At 36.1% G+C, this 21,710-nt stretch overlaps 1 protein-coding gene across 7 annotated transcripts in view; it reads right to left on the bottom strand.

Annotated features, from left to right (window-relative positions):
- ESCO1 (establishment of sister chromatid cohesion N-acetyltransferase 1) overlaps window positions 1-21,710 on the bottom strand; it is an 84,396-nt gene that overhangs the window by 13,398 nt on the left and 49,288 nt on the right. For all 7 annotated transcript variants that reach the window (XM_059138927.1, XM_059138922.1, XM_059138924.1 and 4 more), the window contains one exon: window positions 18,336-18,467. In XM_059138927.1, coding sequence (XP_058994910.1) covers window positions 18,336-18,467 — 132 coding nt within the window. The remainder of the gene's footprint in view (window positions 1-18,335; window positions 18,468-21,710) is intronic.

The following is a 21,710-nucleotide window of genomic DNA, read 5'->3' as shown; positions in this document are numbered from 1 at the left end:
TACTCAAGACATTTATAGGCCTCAACTGTGGTTATCTCTTTCTTGGAGTTAATAACCACACAATCCTCCTGACTTTAAAAGGTTTAGATAAGGGGTGCCTGGGTGGCTCAGTGGGTTAAGCCTCTGCCTTCAGCTTGGGTCATGATCTCAGGGTCCCAGGATCGAGCCTCATGTCAGGCTCTCTGCTCAGCTGGGAGCCTGCTTCCCCCTCTCTCTCTGCCTGCCCCTCTGCCTACTTGTGATCTCTCTGTCAAATAAATAAATAAAATTTTTAAAAAAATGTTTAGAGGAGACTATCTGCTGCTTGAAACTGAGGCAGAGGGAAAGATTGTAGGGGAAGGGTACATACAATTTAGAGGAATAATCAAACAGTGACAGCTTTCTGCAAAAATATAAATTCCAATGCAGTGCATTTAAACTTTTCACCTTTAGCTCTAACATGTTACAAACATCCCTCTGCTAATGAGTGTATTTTCCAAACCCCAAATTTTCTTAATTCACCCATCTGGCTGTGAAAGCTTTATATTCCTAATAGCAATCAATGATTATTTGTTGTTCCTTTGCCACTGTACTTACTCGAAACTTATGAATCTAAAGAATGGAAAGGATTTCTCCTCTTTTCCCATTTAAAAAATATATTAATCAAAAACAAAACACATTAAGTGGCAGATACACTGATGTATACAATTGTCAAAATTCACCAAACATTTAATTTCTGTGCATTTAACTGTATGCAAATTACGCCCCAATTTCATACTAATCACTTCAATACTAACTTTATACTAAAAACTTTAAATACTGAAGTTCATACTAATCACTTTAATAAAAGGCTGAACAAGAATACCCATGGAAGAATACCCTGAGAAATAAAACCAACAACCAGCTTTTTAAAAAATTACCAATATTTTAAGAAAAAAGACATAGAGGGAAAACTTTTAAATTAAGAGAGACCTAAGAGATATACCAACAAACGCAATATATGGATCTTAATTCAAACAAATGAACAGTACAGAAATTGTACTTGGAGAGCTTTGAACTCTAAGGAAACATCTGATATTAAGGAATTAACTGATTTTTCTTAAGGCGTGGTTATATTCTTTAAATAACTTTTATGTAAAAAACAGTAATCTTTTCATCTTTTAAATGAGTGATTTAGTTTTTTTCCTTTTAGCTTGTCTATATTTCCTAGTTATTCTACTTTTGTAAAATGGTGTAATAAAGGTATTAATATACTTAACTATCCCAAGCAACTGGTTTTAAGTGCGTGTATGGACCTGTGTGTGTGTGTGTGTGTGTGTGTGTGTGAAAATAATCATATATTATCAGCATTACTGATAGAGATATGTTTCTACTCGGTGTGACCTTCACTGAACTATGAAGTATGAAGTCAAATAATTAAATGGCAATTAGGTGAAAAAATTTCAGTCAATTCAAGAAATATGTACTGAACACCTACCATGTGTGCACACCACTGATCTAGGGAGCACCAAAAAGAGATAAAGACTTTAAAAATCGGGGCGCCTGGGTGGCTCAGTGGGTTAAGCCGCTGCCTTCGGCTCGGGTCATGATCTCGGGGCCCTGGGATCGAGTCCCATGTCGGGCTCTCCGCTCAGCAGGGAGCCTGCTTCCCTCTCTCTCTCTCTCTGCCTGCCTCTCTGCCTACTTGTGATCTCTCTCTGTCGAATAAATAAATAAAAATCTTTTAAAAAAAAAGACTTTAAAAATCAGTGATACCAAGATTCAAGTCCAGACTCTGCTATTTACTAGCTGTGTTGCCTTGGGCCAATTACTTAACCTCTCTAAACCCTCATTTCCTTGCCTATAAAATGTATATAAAAACTGTAATACAGGGGCACCTGGGTGGCTCAGTGGGTTAAGCCTCTGCCTTCGGCTCAGGTCATGATCTCAGGGTCCTGGGATTGAGCCGCATCGGGCTCTCTGCTCAGCGGGGAGCCTGCTTCCTCCTCTCTCTCTCTCTCTCTCTGCCTGCCTCTCTACTTGTGATCTCTCTGTCAAATAAATAAATAAAATCTTTAAAAACTAAAAAAAAATTTTTTAAAAACTGTAATACAAATTTTTTGAGAAGCTGAAAAAACATGATAAAATACTAAGCACAGTGCCTAACACAAATAATAAACACCCAATAAATAATATTACTATCATTATGGTAACAGCGTTTTCTTGTAGGTTTTTTCATCTGTGATACTCTTTTCTTTTTTTTTAAAGATTTTATTTATTTGAGAGCAAGCGAGTGAGCGAGCAAGCCCATGAGCAAGGGGAGGGAAAAAGGGACAGGGAGAAGCAGACTCCCTACTGAGCAGGGAGCTGGACATGGCACTTGATCCCAGGACTCTGGGATCATGACCTGAGCTGAAGGCAGATGCTTAACCAACTGAGCCAACTCAGGTGCCCTTATCTGCGATACCTTCACCAGATCATTTCTGATCTAGCTCCTCATCTACCTCTTCAAGCTCCCTCTCTTGAAGCTTTCCTAACACATGACCCAGTCATGGGTCATAATACTTAAAATATCCCAACTTTTACACCCATTATTCTTCTAGTCCAATACCTCTGCTCTACACTCTCCTGGACACAAAGGACTCCTAACTTGTCCTTTCCGACTCTACTTAAGTATTAACCTCACTTTTCCAACCTTTGTTGGATATCCTTAGGCTCTATCTTCAGACAGTACCCTGTATGTATTACTACTGTAGCACTTTCCGTATGATTTAGATATGTTTACTTATCTGTCCCTTGTGCTGCCTATAATCCTACATAATGGAAAAAATGATCTTTTTAGTAGTAATTTTTAAAATTTAATAATAATTTTAATAATAACTTTTTAAAAATATTTTATTTATTTATTTGACAGACGGAGATCACAGAGAAGCAGGCAGGGAGAGAGGAGGAAGCAGGCTCCCCGCTGAGCAGAGAGCCCGATGCGGGGCTTGATCCCAGTACCCTGGGATCATGACCTGAGCCGAAGGCAGAGGCTTTAACCCACTGAGCCACCCAGGCGCCCCTTAATAATAACTTTTTATTTTAAGATTTTATTTATTTACTTGAAAGACAGAGATCACAAGCAGGCAGAGAGGCAGGCAGAGAGAGAGAAGGAAGCAGGCTCCCTGTTGAGCAGAGAGCCCGATGTGGGGCTCGATCTCAGGACCCTGAGATCACAACCTGAGCCAAAGGCAGAGGCTCAACCCACTGAGCCACCCAGGTGCCCCTTAATAATAACTTTTAAACTATGGAATATAGTAATGAAGTTTGAATAACAAATAGCGTAAAAAATTACCTCATAAGACTTTTTTAAACTTTTTACAGATTTAAAAAAAAAAACAAGTGAAAAAGGTTTAGTTAACTTGCTATGGTCACATAACTAGTAAGAGGCTCACTAGAAAACCACATCTTTCTAATGTAATTAAAGCTCACTATTTTGCCGCACTGATCTCAAGAATCTTAAAAACTGAATAGGAAAAATACATAATACAATTATCTGTAACAGAAGGTGCAATCCATATACTTCTATGGTTGAAAGGAAGTTTTCCTTGATTCAAACTCAACTTTTTATGTTTCTGAATCCAGAATTAGTCTTACAACCAATATGCATATTTAATACATTTCTTAATTCTAAAAAACAGAAGTTAACAAATTGAAGCATGAACTTCCAAGAGAAAGCAAGTATTTTAAAAAGTATTACAACGATTTTGAGCCAAGAAAAACCCTTTTGGGCTTAAAGAGAAACCCAAAAATGTTTCACAGAAGGGATGGTATTTCCCCTTGAAGAGTATGATGAGAATGGGAAGGCATTCCTGGTAGAAGAATGTAAAAACTAAAAACTAGAGGTGGAAAAATTAAAGCAATGCAAAAGACAATGAGTGTATCAATTTTGCTAGAGAAGAGAATTTTATAAGGAAATGAGAAATACATTTACAAGGGCAGACAAGAACCAATAATGCTGGCTGGGCCATGAATGCCTAGTAGAAATAGGGAGAAATCAAGAAAGATTTTAGATAAGCAAAAGTCATGACTGTACTTGAACCAAATGAAGATGAATTTGGCAGCTGTATATAACAGGCAGGATGGACAACAGCAAAAACAAAAATATATATACGTCATAACATGGATGCCAATTTCGTATTATAAAGAAATGTGTCTTGTCACTTAAAACCTTTGTGTTTTTAAAAATTTGAAAGAATACAGAAGATCATCTGAGCGGACTTTAGTTTAAAACTGGGGTCAACTGATTTCTCTGAGCTAAATTATAATCATATACACAATATATTTTGTTGGAGTTCAAATAAAAAGCAAAAACCTACAGTCTACTATAAAAGGACTCTAGAGCTAATTTCATTACTTAGTACCTATGTGATGTTAGGCAAATACATATCCTTCTTTCTGCATTATTTCCTCATTTATAAATTAACTGTAACTACTTCATGATTTGCTAAAAAAAATAAGGAGTTCTATATAAGTAAAAAGTTGGATCAGCCACTGGTAGACAGGAAGCCTTTAATTAATGTCATTTGTGTTGTGTTATTGTTATTATTGTATCTCCTACATATAAAATAATTTATATAGGAATTTAAGTTTCACATTGGGAAAATCTGACTCTATTCTAAAGACACTTTATGGACTTTTCATTTTTTAGATATATTACGACAGCAAGATTTTTCTGGTTTCCTATAATATTTAAGCTGAATGAGTAAAAGCTAGAACCCCTGAAAACTTCTAGTCCTCCAGTAGAATTATTTGTTTTGGTAAATCCTGTATTCTAGGACCAATTCTCTTTGATCTAGGAATGATAGAAGCTACAGGGATCTGGAGTTTTAGGATGCCTAGGTTGTCAAGGTTTTATAATGAAAAACACCATATGGACCATAAACTACAAAAGGACCAAGACCTCATTTGACACACCACTACATCCCAAGCTCAGAGCACAGTAAATCAAGTACATTATAAATATTTATTTTTGAAAGGATGGTACATGCTTGAAGAATCAAAGCCTCTCTTTATGAAAGCAAAAGCTTAATCCTTCTGTGCCTGTTTTGCAATCCATAAGAGAGGAATGAAAACTACTTCAATGGTTAACAGTGAATTAATTTAATACTTACAGAATACCTACAATAATTAACTACAACTGAGAAACTGGAAGGTTGAGAGGGGAATAATAGAAGCATCAAGGAGTCAAATGTTTATAAATACTAAAATTAAAAGCAGGGACACCTGGGTGGTTCAGTTGGTTAAGCCACTGCCTTAGGTCATGATCCCAGGGTCCTGGGATCGAGCCCCGCACCAGGCTCCTTGATCAGTGGGGAGCCTGTTTCTCCCTCTCCCTCTGCCTGCCACTGTGCCTGCTTGAGTGCAAGCACGTGCTCTCTCTCTCTCTCTCTGACAAATAAATAAATAAATAAATAAGATCTTTTAAAAAATAGAATTAAAGGCAACTGACAGAACTTAAAAATAATAAAAATTGGAAGAAAAGATTTTACCCACACATTTATATACAGCTTCCTAAATATAAACTATACATACATAGCTTGATTTATTTCAGTTACACTGTAAACACTCAGACAAAAGTGCTTTATCACTGGAGAATGGGACCAGAAAGAGAGAAGAGGTAAGGAGGCTTTCACTTTTCATTTTCTATCTAGTAATTATTAGTAACATTTTCATTTCCAAGTATATATACTGCTTTTCAAAAATTTTTAATAAGTTGAAGAATAAAAAATTTGAAGGCCACTCTTTCATTTACCTAAATTATAATTTTTTTAAGGAAAAGAATATGAAAAGAAAATTTTCTCCACAGAAAAAGTTTGAAGAACAAGTGCCCTTAAAAGAACAAAGTATTTAATTTTTTTTTTTTTTTAAGATTTTATTTATTTGACAGAGAGAGACAGTGAGAGAGGGAACACAAGCAGGGGGAGTGGGAGAGGGAGGAGCAGGCTTTTCGCCAAGCAGAGAGCCTGACATGAGACCCAATCCCAGGACCCTGGGGATTAGGACCCGAGCTGAAGGCAGACGCCCAACGACTGAGCCACCCAGGCGTCCCTAAGTGTTTTTTCTTGTGGGTAATACAATGATAATATATAATTTAAAAATTTCACAATAATGCCTTTTCATAATTAAAGACCATATGAAACTGAAATGCAACTTTAAAAATTATTTTGGGGGCACCTGGGTGGTTCTGTCAGTTAAGTGTCTGACTCTTGGTTTTGGCTCATATCATGATCTCAGGGTCATGGGCTCTGTCCTCAGCAGGAAGTCTGCTTCAGATGCTCCCCTTCTGCCCCCATGCTGGCACATGCATGCACATTCTCTCTCTAAAATAAACGAATCTTGGGGCACCTGGATGTCTCAGTGGGTTAAAGTCTGTGTCTTTGGCTCAGGTCATGATCTCAGGGTCCTAGGATCAAGCCTCTCTGCTCAGCAGGGAGCCTGCTTCCTCCTTTCTCTCTGCCTACTTGTGATCTCTGTCAAATAAATAAATAAAATCTTTTAAAAAAATAAAAATAAAATAAATGAATCTTTAAAAAAAAAACACACATTTTGAAAAGAACCCAAAGATTTAGAGAGGAACATCTATTTTTTAAGTTACTTCCCATTTCTCAAACATCCTGTTATGTACATTTTTTATTAATAATAAATTTGTCTCAGGGAATGGTGAAAATGAAGTCCTAAGAAAAAGGTTTTCATGAGAGATGCTTTATTATGTTCTAAACAGCATAACATTTTCCCAGATAAAATAACAGGGTATTTTACTATATGGTGGTAACTTTCTTAACTGATCTCCACTTAAGTAACTTGCTGGATTAACTAATACTCACTTTTCCCTAGGTAAAAGAAACTAATACCTGGAGCACATGGACAGACTCCCAACGAGTAAACTACCTTGTTATTCCACACCTGAGTGAGACAGGATTACCAAGTATCATTTGTTCCTAAACTTATTTATTCCAATTTATTATTTTTTTAAAGATTTTATTTATTTATTTGAGAGAGAACACGCACAAAGGGAGAGTGAGAGGGAAAAGTAGACTCCCCAGGGAGCAGGGAGCCCTACAGTAGGGCTCAATCCCAGGGCCCTAGGATCATACCTTAGTCAAAGACAGATGCTTAACCAATTGAGCCACCCAGGCACCCCTATTTATTATTTTTACTATAAAATGTAATCAAGTATTAACTAAATAGTAGAAAGATAGTTGTTTTAATGAGCATCGATAGACCATGCTGGCAAAAAGCAAAATAGGCCAAGTGTCTTTTAAAAATCAAAAATATAACAAGAATAATTCTATACCCAGATTCTCAGATTGCTTTGCAATGTTAAGCTCTTGCTCTATTTTTTTTTTTTTTAAAGATTTTATTTATTTATTTGACAGAGAGAGACACAGCAAGAGAGGGAACACAAGCAGGGGTTGTTGGAGAGAAAGAAGCAGGCTCCCTACTGAGCAGGGAGCCCGATGCAGGGCTCAATCCCAAGACCCCAGGATCACGACCTGAGCCAAAGGCAGACGCTTAACAGCTAAGCCAACCAGGTACCCCACCGACTAACATTCTTGCTTTAAATTTGAACCTGGTACCTGGACTACAGCTGTCTACTTTAAGGACCAAGAAGTGGTCCTGAAGCCAGAAAGTCAATACCTTAGGAGTGGCAAGCACTGACTGAGAAATAGCCAGCACTCATGATATGGCTAAACTGCTGGATGGAACAACCCTGTAACTACACACCTCCGGACTTCTTAATATATAGCCTTATGATAAATCATAAAAGCTGCTATTTGGGTATTCTAATATCAAGGGTCCACCTGAATCAGCTTTTCTGATTAAATGACCTAATTCTCCCAATTCTGTCAGTTAAAAAAACTTCTATGGTAATTACAATATCAAAATCTACTACGATAGGAGTGTTTCTCATAAGAAATCCTTGGGTCACACCTCATACAAAGTCAAACTAGAGGAATTATGAGTCTCTCTTCTCTCCTATCATTCTCAAACACCACGGAATCCTATATCGGTCTTTATTAGGCCTGACCTATTTAGTTAAGCACTTTTTAACATATGTAATAACTTTCCAGAATGTAAGAAATATTTTATTTGATGTAAATCTTACCTCAAGATTATGTGGGGCTTAGGGCACAAGTATACTGACCTCCTCAATATTGGTCATAATTTTTTAAAACTCATGGTCCAAACTCCCCTCACTCCTATACCCAAATATAAATGGAGCCTCCATTATTGAAAAATGTTCTCAAAATGTACAGCTGTGGGAATTACATTCCCAACTAGGATAAAGCAGGTCACAGTAGATCATTGTTCCTCTTTTAATAAGAAAATAAGCAATAAACTCAAAGTTACGTTTTCTTTAAAAGCATTGAAGAACTATGGATTGACTTCTAGGGATGAACTAACCCTTCCTAGGTGAGCAGAGACCAGCAGCTATTTTTATCCTAAGACACTGACCACACCTGCAAGCATGAGCAGGAAAGAAAGAACTGCCATAGGCAGAGGAAAAGGAGAAGAGTATCCTGCTGGGAAAGAAAAAACAAAATTTTAATGGCTAAGTGAGTTAACATGGTTATCTGAAATATGGAGGAGCTTCAAACACAGAAAATTCTCCACCAGTTCTCTCACAGGGACATCTGCTGAGTTGAATTGGAAGGTGTAATGAGTTAGGTTTAGTGTAGTGAAGTTTAGATAAAGTTTAGATCCTCGATTTCTTCTGAAGAGAGGCACCTGATCCCAACCTCAAAACATTAAAAACCAAAATGTATGGGAAAACAAACTAAAATTTCATCCCGATTCCATTCTTTTTTTTTTTTTTTTTTTTTTTAAGTAAGCTCTATGCCCAACATGGGTTTTGAATTCACAACTGTGAGATCAAGAGTCACATACTTGGGGTGCCTGGCTGGCCCAGTCCATAAAGCATGGGACTCTTGATCTTGGGGTCATGAGTTCAGGCCACCTGTTGGGGGTAGAATTTACTTTAAAAAATAAAATAAAAAAGTTACATGTGGGGCGCCTGGGTGGCTCAGTGGGTTAAAGTCTCTGCCTTCGTCTCAGGTCATGATCCCAGGGTCCTGGGATGAAGCCCTGCCTAAGGTTTTCTGCTTCAATCTTTAAAAAAAAAAAAAAAAAGCAATTGCAATGTGACAGAGACAAGACAGTTTTCAACAAGTGTTGCTGAAACTGGACACCCACATACAAAAAAAAGTTAATTTAGGTATAGACTTCACACCCTTCACAAAAATTAACTCAAAATGAATCATGGAACTAAATGTAAAAAGCAAAACTATAAAACTCCTGGATAATAACAAAGAAGAAATCCACATAACCTTCAGTGTGGCAATGACTTTTTATTTTTTTAAATTTTTTAATTTTTAAGATTTTATTTATTTGACAGAGGAAAAGAGATCACAAGTATGCAGAGAGGCAGGCAGAGAGATGAAGGGAAGCAGACTCCCTGCTGAGCAGAGAGCCCAATGTGGGGCTTAATCCCAGGACCCTGGAATCATAATCTGAGGCCAAGGCAGAGGCTTAACCCACTAAGCCACCCAGGTGCCCCGGCAATGACTTTTTAGATACAACACCAATGGCACTGCACTTCATTAAAATTAAAAAGTTCTACTCAGGGCACCTGGGTGGCTCAGTGGGTTAAAGCCTCTGCCTTCAGCTCAGGTCATGATTCCAGGATCCTGGGATCGAATCCTGCATGGGGGAGTTCTTTGCTCAGCGGGGAGCATGCTTCCCCCTCCCTCTGCCTGCCTCTCTGCCTTCTGTGATCTCTGTCAAATAGATAAATAAAAATCTTAAAAAAAAAAAAAGTTCTACTCTACAAAAGACACCATCAAGAACATGAGAAGATAAGCTGCAGACTAGGAAAAAATATTTATAAGAGACAGTTGATAAGGGCTATTACCTGAAAGATATGAAGAATTCTTAAAACTCAACAATAAGAAAACAACCAACCAAACTAAAAAGTGGGCCAAAGACCCATATAAACACATCACTAGAGAAGATATACAGATTGCAAATAAGCATATGAAAAATATTCCCCATCATAGGTCATCAGGGAAATACAAATTAAAATGAGATACCACCACACGCCCATTAGAACAGCCAAAATCCAAAACAATGACAACACCACAGGCTGGCAAGGAGGTGGAACAAGAGGAAATCTCATTCACTGCCGGTGAGAATACCAAATGATAGAGCCACTAAGGAACAGTTTGGCAGTTTCTCATATAACTAAATTTACTCCTAACATACAACCCAGCAATCACATTCCTCAGTATCTATAAAAAGGAGTTCAAAATTTATCTCCACACAAAAGCCTGGACCTGCACATGGCTGTTCATAGCAACTTTATTCCTAATTGCCACAACTTGGAAGCAATCAACAAGATATTCTTCAATAGGTGAATAGATAAATGAAATATAGAATATGAATTAAATAGATAAATGAATAACAGAATATTATTCAGCACTAAAAAGAAATGAGCTATCAAGCCATCAAAAGATACGGAGTAATTTTTTTTTTTTTAAGATTTTATTTATTTATTTGATAGAGATCACAAGCAGGGTATAGGCAGGCAGAGACAGAGAGCCTGATATGGGGCTCGATCCCAGGACCCTGGGATCATGACCTGAACCGAGGGCAAAAGCTTTAATCCACTGAGCCACCCAGGCGCCCCAAGATACGGAATAACTTTAATTGCATATTACTAAGTGAAAGAACTCAATTATGAAGAAAACTATACACTGTATGATTCCAACCATATAGCATTCTGGAAAAGGTAAAAATAGGCAGACAGTATAAAAGATCAATTATTTTCCAGGAGTTAGTAGGAAGGCAGGGGTAAACAGGAAGAGAACAGAGGATTTTAAGGGCAGTGAAACTTTTTGTATGATACTAGTATGGACACGTGTCATTATAAATTTTTCAGACCCCATGGAACAACACCGAGTGGACCCTAATAAAAACTATGTACTCTGAATAATAATGGTGTGTCAGTATAGGTTCATCAATTTTAATAAATGTATTGGTATGAGGAAACTGAACATGTGTGTGACGGGGAAAAAAGTAATATATGGGAAGTCTCTGTACTTTCTACTTAATTTTGCTATGAACCTCTATTAAGGGGCACCTGGGGGGCTTAGTCAGTTAAGTGTCTGCCTGACTTTGGCTCAAGTCACGATCCCAGAGTTCTAGGATCAGGCCCTGCGTTGCACTCCCTGCTCAGCGGGGAGCCTGATTCTCCCTCTCTTTCTCCCCCTCCCCAGCCCCCACTTGTGCTCTCTCTCATGCTCTCTCAAATAAATAAATACTTTTTTTTTTTTTTTAAGCCTATTACCAGAGGGGAAGGGAGGGAAAATGAAATCAGAAGAAATCAGAGATGGAAACAAACCATGGACTCTGGGACCCAAACTGAGGGTTACAGTGGGAGATGGGAAACCAGGTGATGGGTATTAATAAGGAGGGCACATGTGGTAATGGGCCCTGGGTGTTATATGCAACTAATGATTCACTGAATCATTAAAAAAAACTAATGATGTACTATATGCTGGCTAACTGAACATAGTAATAAAAAATTGTTTTTATCAGCACAGAAAAAAACAATAAATAATAAGTCTATTAAAAATAAAACTTAATGAGACCATGGACAGAACTGGGAAATTATGATCCAAGATCAAAAAAAAAGTCAATAGAAACAGGCCCAGTGAAACTCACATGTTTGAATCAGCAGAAAAGAACTTGAAAATTTCTGTAATAAATGTTAAAGATTTTAAAGGACAAGATGCACAAACCACGGGCACCTGGGTGGCTCAGTCAGTTAAGTGTCTATCTTTGGCTTAGGTCATGATCTCAGGGTCCTGCGATCAGGCCCTGCATTGGGAGCCTGCTTTTCCCTCTCCATGCTGCTCCTCCTGCTTGTGCTCTGTCAAATAAATAAATAAAATCTTAAAAAGAAAAAAAAAAGAAGATAAACGAACTATGTGAAAAGAATTTCCACAGAGAAACCGAAACTTCCAAAAATGTACATGCTGTACCAGAAAGATTAGACTTATTTTTATATATAAAGGAAAATAAATCTTATGTAAAATTTCAAAAAGAAACTAAAGAAAAACCACTGATATAAGATGATCTATAATAACCTTTTACATATAAGAAAAGTAGCTAAATTACTTTTACTACTTTTCTAATTGAGGAATGAACCATGTCAACACCTAAATTCAGTCAGGTATACAATTCTAAATGCAACATACTTAATAAAGCTTTAACTGCTAGTGAATTCAAATTTGGGCTGCTTTTACGTATTTCGAAGTATGTTAATAATAGTCTTATTTTGCCTAACTTCTATCAAATATACACAATATATTTAATGTCCTCTCAAAAGATATTTATAGTATCAATTCCCAGTCAATAAATATCAGAGTTGCCAAAGCCCAGAAAAATTTTCTGGTGTAGTATTATTTTTATACAAGATAACTGAGACTCAAACACTCTTGTTGTGCAGCTTCCAATCAAATCTACTCATTTGTAGAGCGCCTACTGCACATTGGCAGGTGCTATTCAAGGACCCTTCTCTGACAAAGCTTCTACTCCAGTGGGAGAAATACCAAACAAATTTTCAGTGTGGAAAAGGATCAAAAGAAGACACTAATACTGCTGGAGTAGAGAGAGAGGGAGCCACTTTGTATTGGGTGTTCAGGGAGGGCATCTCTGAGATTTTAAGACCTAAATGAAGAGAGCTGGTGTAGAAGATCTGAGAGAAGAAAAGTCCAGGAAAAGGTAAAGTAAATACAAACACACTAAGAATGAAATGTAGCTGGAGTGGTTCAGGAACAAAAGAAAGATATGTATGAATGCAATATAGCACGTAATGGTAAGAGTGTTGAGATGAAATTAGAGAAGCTGGAGTATATGAGGCCTTGATGCCACAGTAAACACCCTGGATTTTAGTCTGTGTGTGATGAGAATTTGCTGAAGAATTTTAAATAAAGGAAGGATATAATCTGATTTAAGTTTTTATGGCTGAGACAAAGACCATAATGGAAGCTGGGAAAGCAGTTAGGAGGCATAACTAGGCAGGAAATGATGACAGCTTGGTTTAGAGTAGAAGCAGTGGACATGATAGAAGTGGAAGGATCTGAAATCTATTCTGAAGGTGAGATTTACTAATGTTAAGTATAGGAGTATACTTTGAGTATACTTCTTTGAGTATATGGAGAGCAAAAAGAAAACTGAAGGATCATTCTGAAGTTTTCAGTCTGAGGAAATAAGTTAAATGGTGGCACCATTTCCAGAATGGGGAAAAACAGAGGAAGAACAGATTAAAAGAAGTTTTTACTTGCCACTAGATACATTATAGGTTTTCCCTCCCCTAGAGTTTGTAAACTCTTTTTAAAAATGTAAAAGCTTGGGGTGCTTGGGTGGCTCAGTGGGTTAAAGCCTCTGCCTTCTGCTCAGGTCGTGATCCCAGGGCTCTGGGATCGAGCCCTGCATTGGGCTCTCTGCTTGGCAGGGAGCCTGCTTCCCCCTCTCTCTCTACCTCTCTACCTCTTTGCCTGCCTGTGATCTCTGTATGTCAAATAAATAAATAAAATCTTAAAAAAAAAATGTAAAAGCTTATTGCATATAACATTCATTCTAAAGGCATTTTTCCTCCACTACGTGGCTCTCCATACCGAAGCAAGATTAATTTCTGACTAAGATCTGGAAGTGCTGCTCCCATTCTATATTTATTTACCACAATATTCTATGTCTTTAAGATACAACAAAGTAAAAAAATTAAAAATCAGGGTCAGGGAAAAGATAAAAACTTGAGAAATAAAATGTTTGGTAATTTTTTTAAAAATAATTTTTATGTAACAAATTTCTACCTGTTTCTAAAGACTATTTCTCAATTTTCAACACAGGGTATGACAGCCTTACCTTTAAGCAGAGAAACTAAAGGAAACTCAGACCATTCTCTGACCTGGCTCTCAGTCCCTCCTACTGATGCCAGAGTACAGTTCTAAAGACCAATGCAACTTTGCTTCAGATTCCTTTTCCATTCCCAAGATTTTAAAATCTCTATTCCTGGAGCACCTGGGTGGCTCAGATAGTTAAGTGTCTACCTTTAGGTCAGGTCATGATGGAGCCAGGTATCAAGCTCCCTGCTCACTGAGTGAGGAACAGTGCTTTTTCTGAGATATTTATCAGTATCTTTTATTTTTTACTGAAGTATAGTTGATACATAGTGTTATACTACTTTCACGTATACAACATAGTGATTCAACAAGTCTATACAACAATTCCATGCATTATGCAGGGCTCACAAGTGTAGCTATCACTGGTCACCATACACTATTACAATACCATTAATTATATTCCCTATGCTGTACCTTTCATCCCCATGGGGAGAAACAGCATTTTTACTTTGATGATTTAGTACTACGATACTAGAAGAGTATAGCTTAGCTCTACAGCCAATCAGAAATCTGTCAAATCTTTCTTCAGTTTTTATCATCAATTTCCCCTTTTCTACCAGTGCCATAGTAATCCAATACCACACACACCACTACATGTACTACCTTCTCCTTTTATGTCACTAAAATATTATTTCTCAGAGTGCCTGGGTGGCTCAATCAATAAAGCGTCCGACTCTTGGTTTCAGCTCAGGTCATGATCTCAGGGACATGAGACTGAGCCCAGCCAAGCACAGGGCTCTGAGATCAGCACAGAGCCTGCCTGAGATTCTTACCCATCCCTCCCCCTCCCCGTCCGCCCCCCCTCTAAAATAAATCTTTCAAAAAAATAAAATATAAAAAATTTTTAAATATTTTTCTCCCTACATTCCACCAAAATATCATTTTTAGCATTATTTAAACTTAACTATATCATTCACAATGCTCAAATTTCAAGGTCTAAAAGAAAAGAAAGAAAAAAGCCCAAACTGGCATCAAAACCAAAGTATCACAATCCAATCTGATGCATTTTTCTGGTCTTATTATCTATAAAAATCTCTGATTCAACAAGAAAAAAAATTTACTCATTATTCCCCACAAAGATGTTAAGTTTTCTTATTAGCTATCAATAATAGATGACCTCCTAGTGTCTGTCCATTAAAAAAAAAAAAATCAAATCTTAACTTTTCCTCACCCATGGAAACAAAACTTCTGATCACTGCTCTACCAAATTACCACTTCTAAATTGTAAAGCTAATTATAATTAAATTTAAATAATACTGACTTACTGCTTTAGTAAATCTCTTATTGTTAACTTTTCATTTCTTTCGGGCTTGGCTCCTAACCTTGAAAGCAAGGGCATATCATACACCCTGAAGTAGAGCCCTCCACAGAGCCTTCATTCAGTCAGATGTTAATTAATTCAAAAGAGATTAGGAACAAGGAGGAAAAAAGGATTAAGTTAGAAATTTCTCTGCAAAGAACCCAAACATGATTCCTTGGCTACATTACTAAAAGTTCAAAATACAGCTGAATTGTGGATAGGCTCCAGGCTTGGCAACATTCCTCAGTGTTCTAGGGGGAGTTTTTCCTGCTTTCTCTTCAAACCCTTAGCACAGAGTATATCTCCAGCTGATCAAGGAAACTGAAGTGTTTATAGGTCAAAAGCAAAGTCCAGGCTTCTCCTGAAGCATTAATAAGCTCCTTCCTAAATAGCTTCTAGTAAGTTAGATAAAATGCACTTCCTCAAATGGCATCAATGAGGCAGACAGGGTACTATGAAAAATAGAGAGCATCATAACTTTCCCCTACCCCTACCAAAGAGGGTAAGAAAAGGAAAAAAAAAACAAAAAAATTAGCCAGCCAAATAAAAGGCTCTTTGGGCATCAATTTCTACAGTGACTAAATATATTTATGATTTTAATCTTTAGAAAAGGTCTTTAGTCATTTTTAGCTGTTAGAGATTATTACCATGTCTAAGGGAAAATTTTTACCCTAAAGAAAAGCTATTTATTTTCTTTAAAATGTTTGATTAAATTTAAAAAGTAAAACTCACTGGGATTTAATTTATTCTACTTTTAAATAGTTTTAAGTAGATCAAACCTTTATCTCCAGTCCTGGAACACTATTCACTTAAAATTAATTAAAACCAGAACACCAGGGGTGCCTGGGTGGCTCAGTGGGTTAAGCCTCTGCCTTCGGCTCAGGTCATGATCTCAGAGTCCTGGGATGGAGCCCAGCATCCGGCTCTCTGCTCTGCGGGGAGCCTGCTTCCCCCTCCCTCTCTGCCTGCCTCTCTGCCATCTTGTGATCTCTCTCTCTGTCAAATAAATAAAATCTTAAAAAAAAAAACAGAACACCAAATGACTTCTTTTCTATGTGTTTCTTTCCAGGAAACAGAAAAAGACAAAACTCATATTTTAAAATTAGATGTTTTATCAAACACCGTAAAAGTGCTTAAACTTTAATTATATAAATTTTTAAAAAGAAAGGGGGGAAAGTGCTTAATGCAAAAACACAATACTGCTCATTAAATGCACAAGAATGCAAAGCACATACTAGGTACCCAATAAATGTTTAATGTCCCAACCCCAAATCCAGAGCTCTGATCACAGCAGAACTTTAACATAACATTATGTATCTTTAACATAATACATATATTTTTATCCTCTCTCCATACACTAAAAAAGAATGCTACAATATTTTGGAGGAGTTTCTACTTTAGACTACATGTATATACCTACATTTGAAAACAGCAAAAGATATGGATATTGATCTTGATGTTAGCAAAGGATGGCCAACTGCTAAACTCAATTCCTTCTCTTGAGCTTATTTCAAAAACAATAAAATAACCCATAGCTCTGTCCCATCAAGGTCGGAGGGGGGGTGGTTAGAAGGAGGAATAGGGCTGGGGCAGGAATCAATCTTTCTGAAGTTAGTACACCGTTTTATAGCTTTGCAAGAGCCAGAATTTGTTTAAAAGGTGATGACTCCATCTCACTCCATAAACCAGCTTCCAATGATACTGTGGAAGCACAGAGTACATATTTCCTTATCATTTTCATTACTGTTACTCTAAGAAATTAAGAACTTCCCTTCAGATGAAGAATAAAGCCTTTTAAACCTAACACAAAAGTGATCACAAGAATCAAAAGATGTAAAATGAAAACTCATTTAAACTAACTTCTACCAGATTTATGTATAATAAATAAATGTTTTTGCCCCAAGTATTCTATTAACTTAGCTATCTGATAGGATTGTTTTCAAGTTGTAAGGATATTAATATAGTGAAATTGGAAAAGTATAAATTCCAAACAATAAATCAGTATCTAGCTATAAATATTTAATGCCCAAACAGCTTGTACTGCATTTAGTTAAGTGACAGAAGGGGGTGTGTGTGGAAAAGACAGATGTAAAAAGGAGTATAAAGAATCACCACAGTAGAGAACCAAAAAAAAGAAAACCCTATATTGGGTAGAAGTAACTAGATAAATGAAACAATAAATATGAACTCTTCAACCAAAAATAAAAATACAAATTTAAGTGAAGCCAATAAAGATCTTTAAACAATCCAACATCTGTTGCTTATGTAAAAGCCTATATGAAATGAATGGGTGATCTCAGTTCAGATATCCTGGAGGTCTTATTAATGTGAGTGTACAGTACTGAAGGTAACATGTATAGAATAAAAACAGATTCCATTTCAGATATGGGTAAACAGCAATTACATTAAATTACTATTTTCACAAGATATCTGAAATGGTTCAAAATTATTCAAAATTTTGCCATTTCCAGAAATAACTATTAAATAATACCCACTGTACCTCAAATGCACATATATTAATATATACTAAAACATATTAACTTTGTGGCATTTTTTTAAAGTATACAGCAAATTCTGAGATTTTAACCTTCAATAAATTTTTCTTTTTTAGTTTATCATGAAAAACTCTCATGATAGCAAAGAGAAGGTAAAGAAAAATTCCAAAACCATCTATTTGTATAATAGTGTATCACTATCAATTTTCAGAAAAAAAGTTATACTAAGCTATTATAAATATTAAACAGGCTTATCAACAGCTAATAATTAAAGAGAATTTTAAATACTCAAGTTGAATAGCATTAATTGTTAGAAGAGATGAGGTACAATAACTGCTTTAAAGACGTAACTTAAAAAAATCCCAAAATATAAACCAGGTAGAATTAAGTTAGCTGGTTTTATATCTGGCTTTGTTTTAAAATAAGCCAGTATACATACAAGGGCTTTGTATATATGATCATGTACTAAAAACAGAAATTTTTCAATGTCTTAAGTTTTGCAATTCATCTCTTTAAGATCCTGACTTAGCTATCTGATACTTCATTTTAGAAGTCATAAACTCCACTTACCACATATTTTACAGCACTTATAAACTGGTTATGGAAGAGCAGATGCTGTGTTTCATCTTCTGGATTTGAAGCTGTGTAAAGCATGCCACAAACATTACAGGAAACTGCTCCAAATCTTTTCTGTCCTGCATCCTATTTATAAAAAACAAACAAAAAGGTTTTTTTCCCTCCCAAAGGAATAATTCCAGAACTTCAGCCTCTAAAGCTATAATGGGAACATAATGTGAGAAATATTTAATCTGTAATAAAAATTATTCAGTGTTGATTAAAAAAGAAGACATTAATCTATGAAATCTAAGTATAATTTTAAGAACTGTTTCCATTTTAAAAATCTGATCACTTGCTTCACAGCATTTAATAACTGAAAAAAACTGAGAAATATCTTTTAACACTACAATCTCTGTTCTAAAGTGCCAAACAGGAAACATTCTATAAATAAGAACATAGACACATTCTATATCTGCAATAATTACACTGTTAAAGCTTAAAGGAAATAGTTTTTCACAGACCTGTATTTTTTTAATGTCTTAAAAGTATGTTCTTTTTCATTGGGGAGGGTATGTGCTATGGTGACTGCTCTGAAGTGTGTAAACCTGGCGATTCACAGACCTGTACCCCTGGGGATAAAAATATATTATATGTTTATAAAAAAAAAAAGTATGTTCTTTTTAATGGTTTTGTTCTAGCCTGTAGATACTAAAGAGTATTTTGATGTCACTAGAAACTCCGGAGAAAAGGTAGTATTAATTTTTTCTATTATCTTTATATTAAATAAGTACAAAGTACCATCATCTACTCTCCGGTAATTCATACTTGTGCTATAGAATACTAACTGTTTACAAAATGTTTTCTATTCTTGTTCTTATTCAAGAAGAAGTTTTCAGCAGTGTGATCTAAGTCTAAGAATAATAAGCTAATAGAGGTGCCTGGATGGTTAAAGCCAGTTAAGTGCCTGATTCTTGATTTTGGCTCATGTCATTATCTCAGGATCGTGAGACTAAACCCCACATTGCACTCCACGCTGGGCGTACAGCCTGCTTAAGATGCTCTCCCTCTCTCTCCCTCTGCCCCTCCACTAGAGCATTCTCTTTTTCTCTAAATAAATAAAAATAAACTTAAAAAAAGAAAAGGAATAAACTAGGGCACCCGGGTGGCTCAGTCAAATGTGTCTGCCTTTGGTTCAGGTCATGATCCCTGGGTCCTGGAATCGAGCCCATATCGGGCTCCCCTTTTTCCTCTTCCTGTCCCCCTGCTTGTGCTCTTTGTCAAATAAATAAACTATTTTTTTTAAAGAATTGATTAATGATCCCTTTACTCTTTCTATTCTAAACTGTGCAATTTGAATTACTACAAAAAAAAAAAAAAACAAGATCTAAGACAACAGCATCTCTAGTGTCTCAGAATTAGGATCAAGTAGCAAAGAGAAGTCAAATGGTAAATAAAAAATTGTGTATAGAACTTAAGGGAAGTTCAGGCGCCTGGGTGGCTCAGTGGGTTTAAGCCTCTCCCTTCAACTCAGATCATGGTCCAGGGGTCCTGAGATGAAGCCCCACATCGGGCTATCTGCTCAGCAGGGAGCCTGCTTCCTCCTCTCTCCATGCCTGCTTCTCTGCCTACCTGTGATCTTTGTCTGTCAAATAAATGAATAAAATCTTTAAAAAAAAAAAGAAAAAGAACTTAAGGGAAGTTCATTCTAAAGGATTCAAACTATTCACAAATTGTTACATGAAATTTCAGGCAGCTAGAATTTTTTTTTGTAATTGTGGTATGACATACATAATATTTACTATCTTAACGATTTTTAAGTGTACAGTTCAGTAGTGTTAAGTATATTCAAACTGTTGTGCAACCAATCTTCAGAATTATTTTCATTTTGCAAAACTGAAACTCTATACCCACTAAATAGGTTCCCAATCCACTTTCCTTCCCAGTTCCTAGAAACCACCATTTTACTTTGTCTCTAAATTTGACTACTCTAGGCACCTCACAGATCTGAAATCATACAGTATTTGTCTTCCTGTGACTGACTTATTTCACTTAGCATAATGTCCTTAAAGTTCAACCATGCTGTGGCATGCCAGAGTTTCTTCTTTTTTAAGGCTGAATAATATTCCATTTTATGTGTACACCATATTTTGTTTATCCATTCATCCTTGATGGATACTTTGATTGCTTTCACCTTCTGGCTATTATGATTAATGAACATCAGTGTACAAATATCTCTATAAGCAGGCAATACTCATAGTAATGAATAAACATCTCTTCCTTGGTTTCTTTTTTTTTTTTTTTAAAGATTTTATTTATTTATTTGACAGAGATCACAAGTAGGCAGAGAGGCAGACAGAGAGAGAGGAAGAAGCAGGCTCCCCGCCGAGCAGAGAGCCCAATGTGGGGCTCGATCCCAGGACCCTGAGATCAGGACCTGAGCCGAAGGCAGAGGCTTTAACCCCCTGAGCCACCCAGGCGCCCCGCTTCCTTGGTTTCTTAATTGGTACATGGGAAATAATAGTACCTACCTCATACTTTAAAAACTAAGGCTTAATTAAGTTAATATGAGTGGAATACATAAAATAATGTATTCAAAAAGTATTAGCTACTATCATCATGATCATTAACATCACCATCAACTCTTGACTAGAAGTACAATCCACAAATGTAATTTTAAATTTTCTAGTAGCCATGTTAAAGGATGCAAAAACAAATATGTGAATTTTAATATTTTGTTCAACAAAACATATCCCAAATATTATAATTCCAACATATACTAAATAGAAAAAAGAACTTATTAGTGAAATACTTTACAATCCCTTTTCTGTATTAGTCTTTAAAATGTAGTAAATACATTTATACTTATAGTCTATCACAGTTCTGATGAGCCACATTTCAAATACTAAATGGCCACATGTGGCTACCATACTGGTCAGTGAAGCTCTAGATTCTACTATTCTTATCCTGTTTCACTATCAATTAACAACAGAAATGTTATTAAATCTGATGAAACATTTTCCTGATTAAACTTTCTCAAAATTTCCAGATAATTCTTAATAAGTAATTCCCCTATATTAGAGTTAGCATTAATAATCTATTCCAAAAAATCCTACTGACAATGTTGAATGGAAATACAGTAAATTTTCCTATTATTTTGGGCCCCTTTATTTTTTTATAGTGTGCTCACTCATTCAAATTAGATTTTTAATCAAACAAAATATCTCCCTCTGTTTTACAACTTGCCATCAAACTGCAGAGTGGTTAAGTTCTATTTCAAATTAACTATTGATTTATCATCCAATGAAACCGTTTTAAAATTATAAAATTACACTAAAATACAGATATTTAAAATCATTTTATGCATTAAGCTCCATTTTTTAATATTTA

Source organism: Mustela lutreola, chromosome 11 (genome assembly GCF_030435805.1).
Source record: "Mustela lutreola isolate mMusLut2 chromosome 11, mMusLut2.pri, whole genome shotgun sequence".
In the NCBI taxonomy this organism is placed as follows: Eukaryota; Metazoa; Chordata; class Mammalia; order Carnivora; family Mustelidae; genus Mustela; species Mustela lutreola.
The sequence above is the reverse complement of the archived record's forward strand: the minus strand, read 5'-3'. Positions and strand labels throughout refer to the sequence as shown.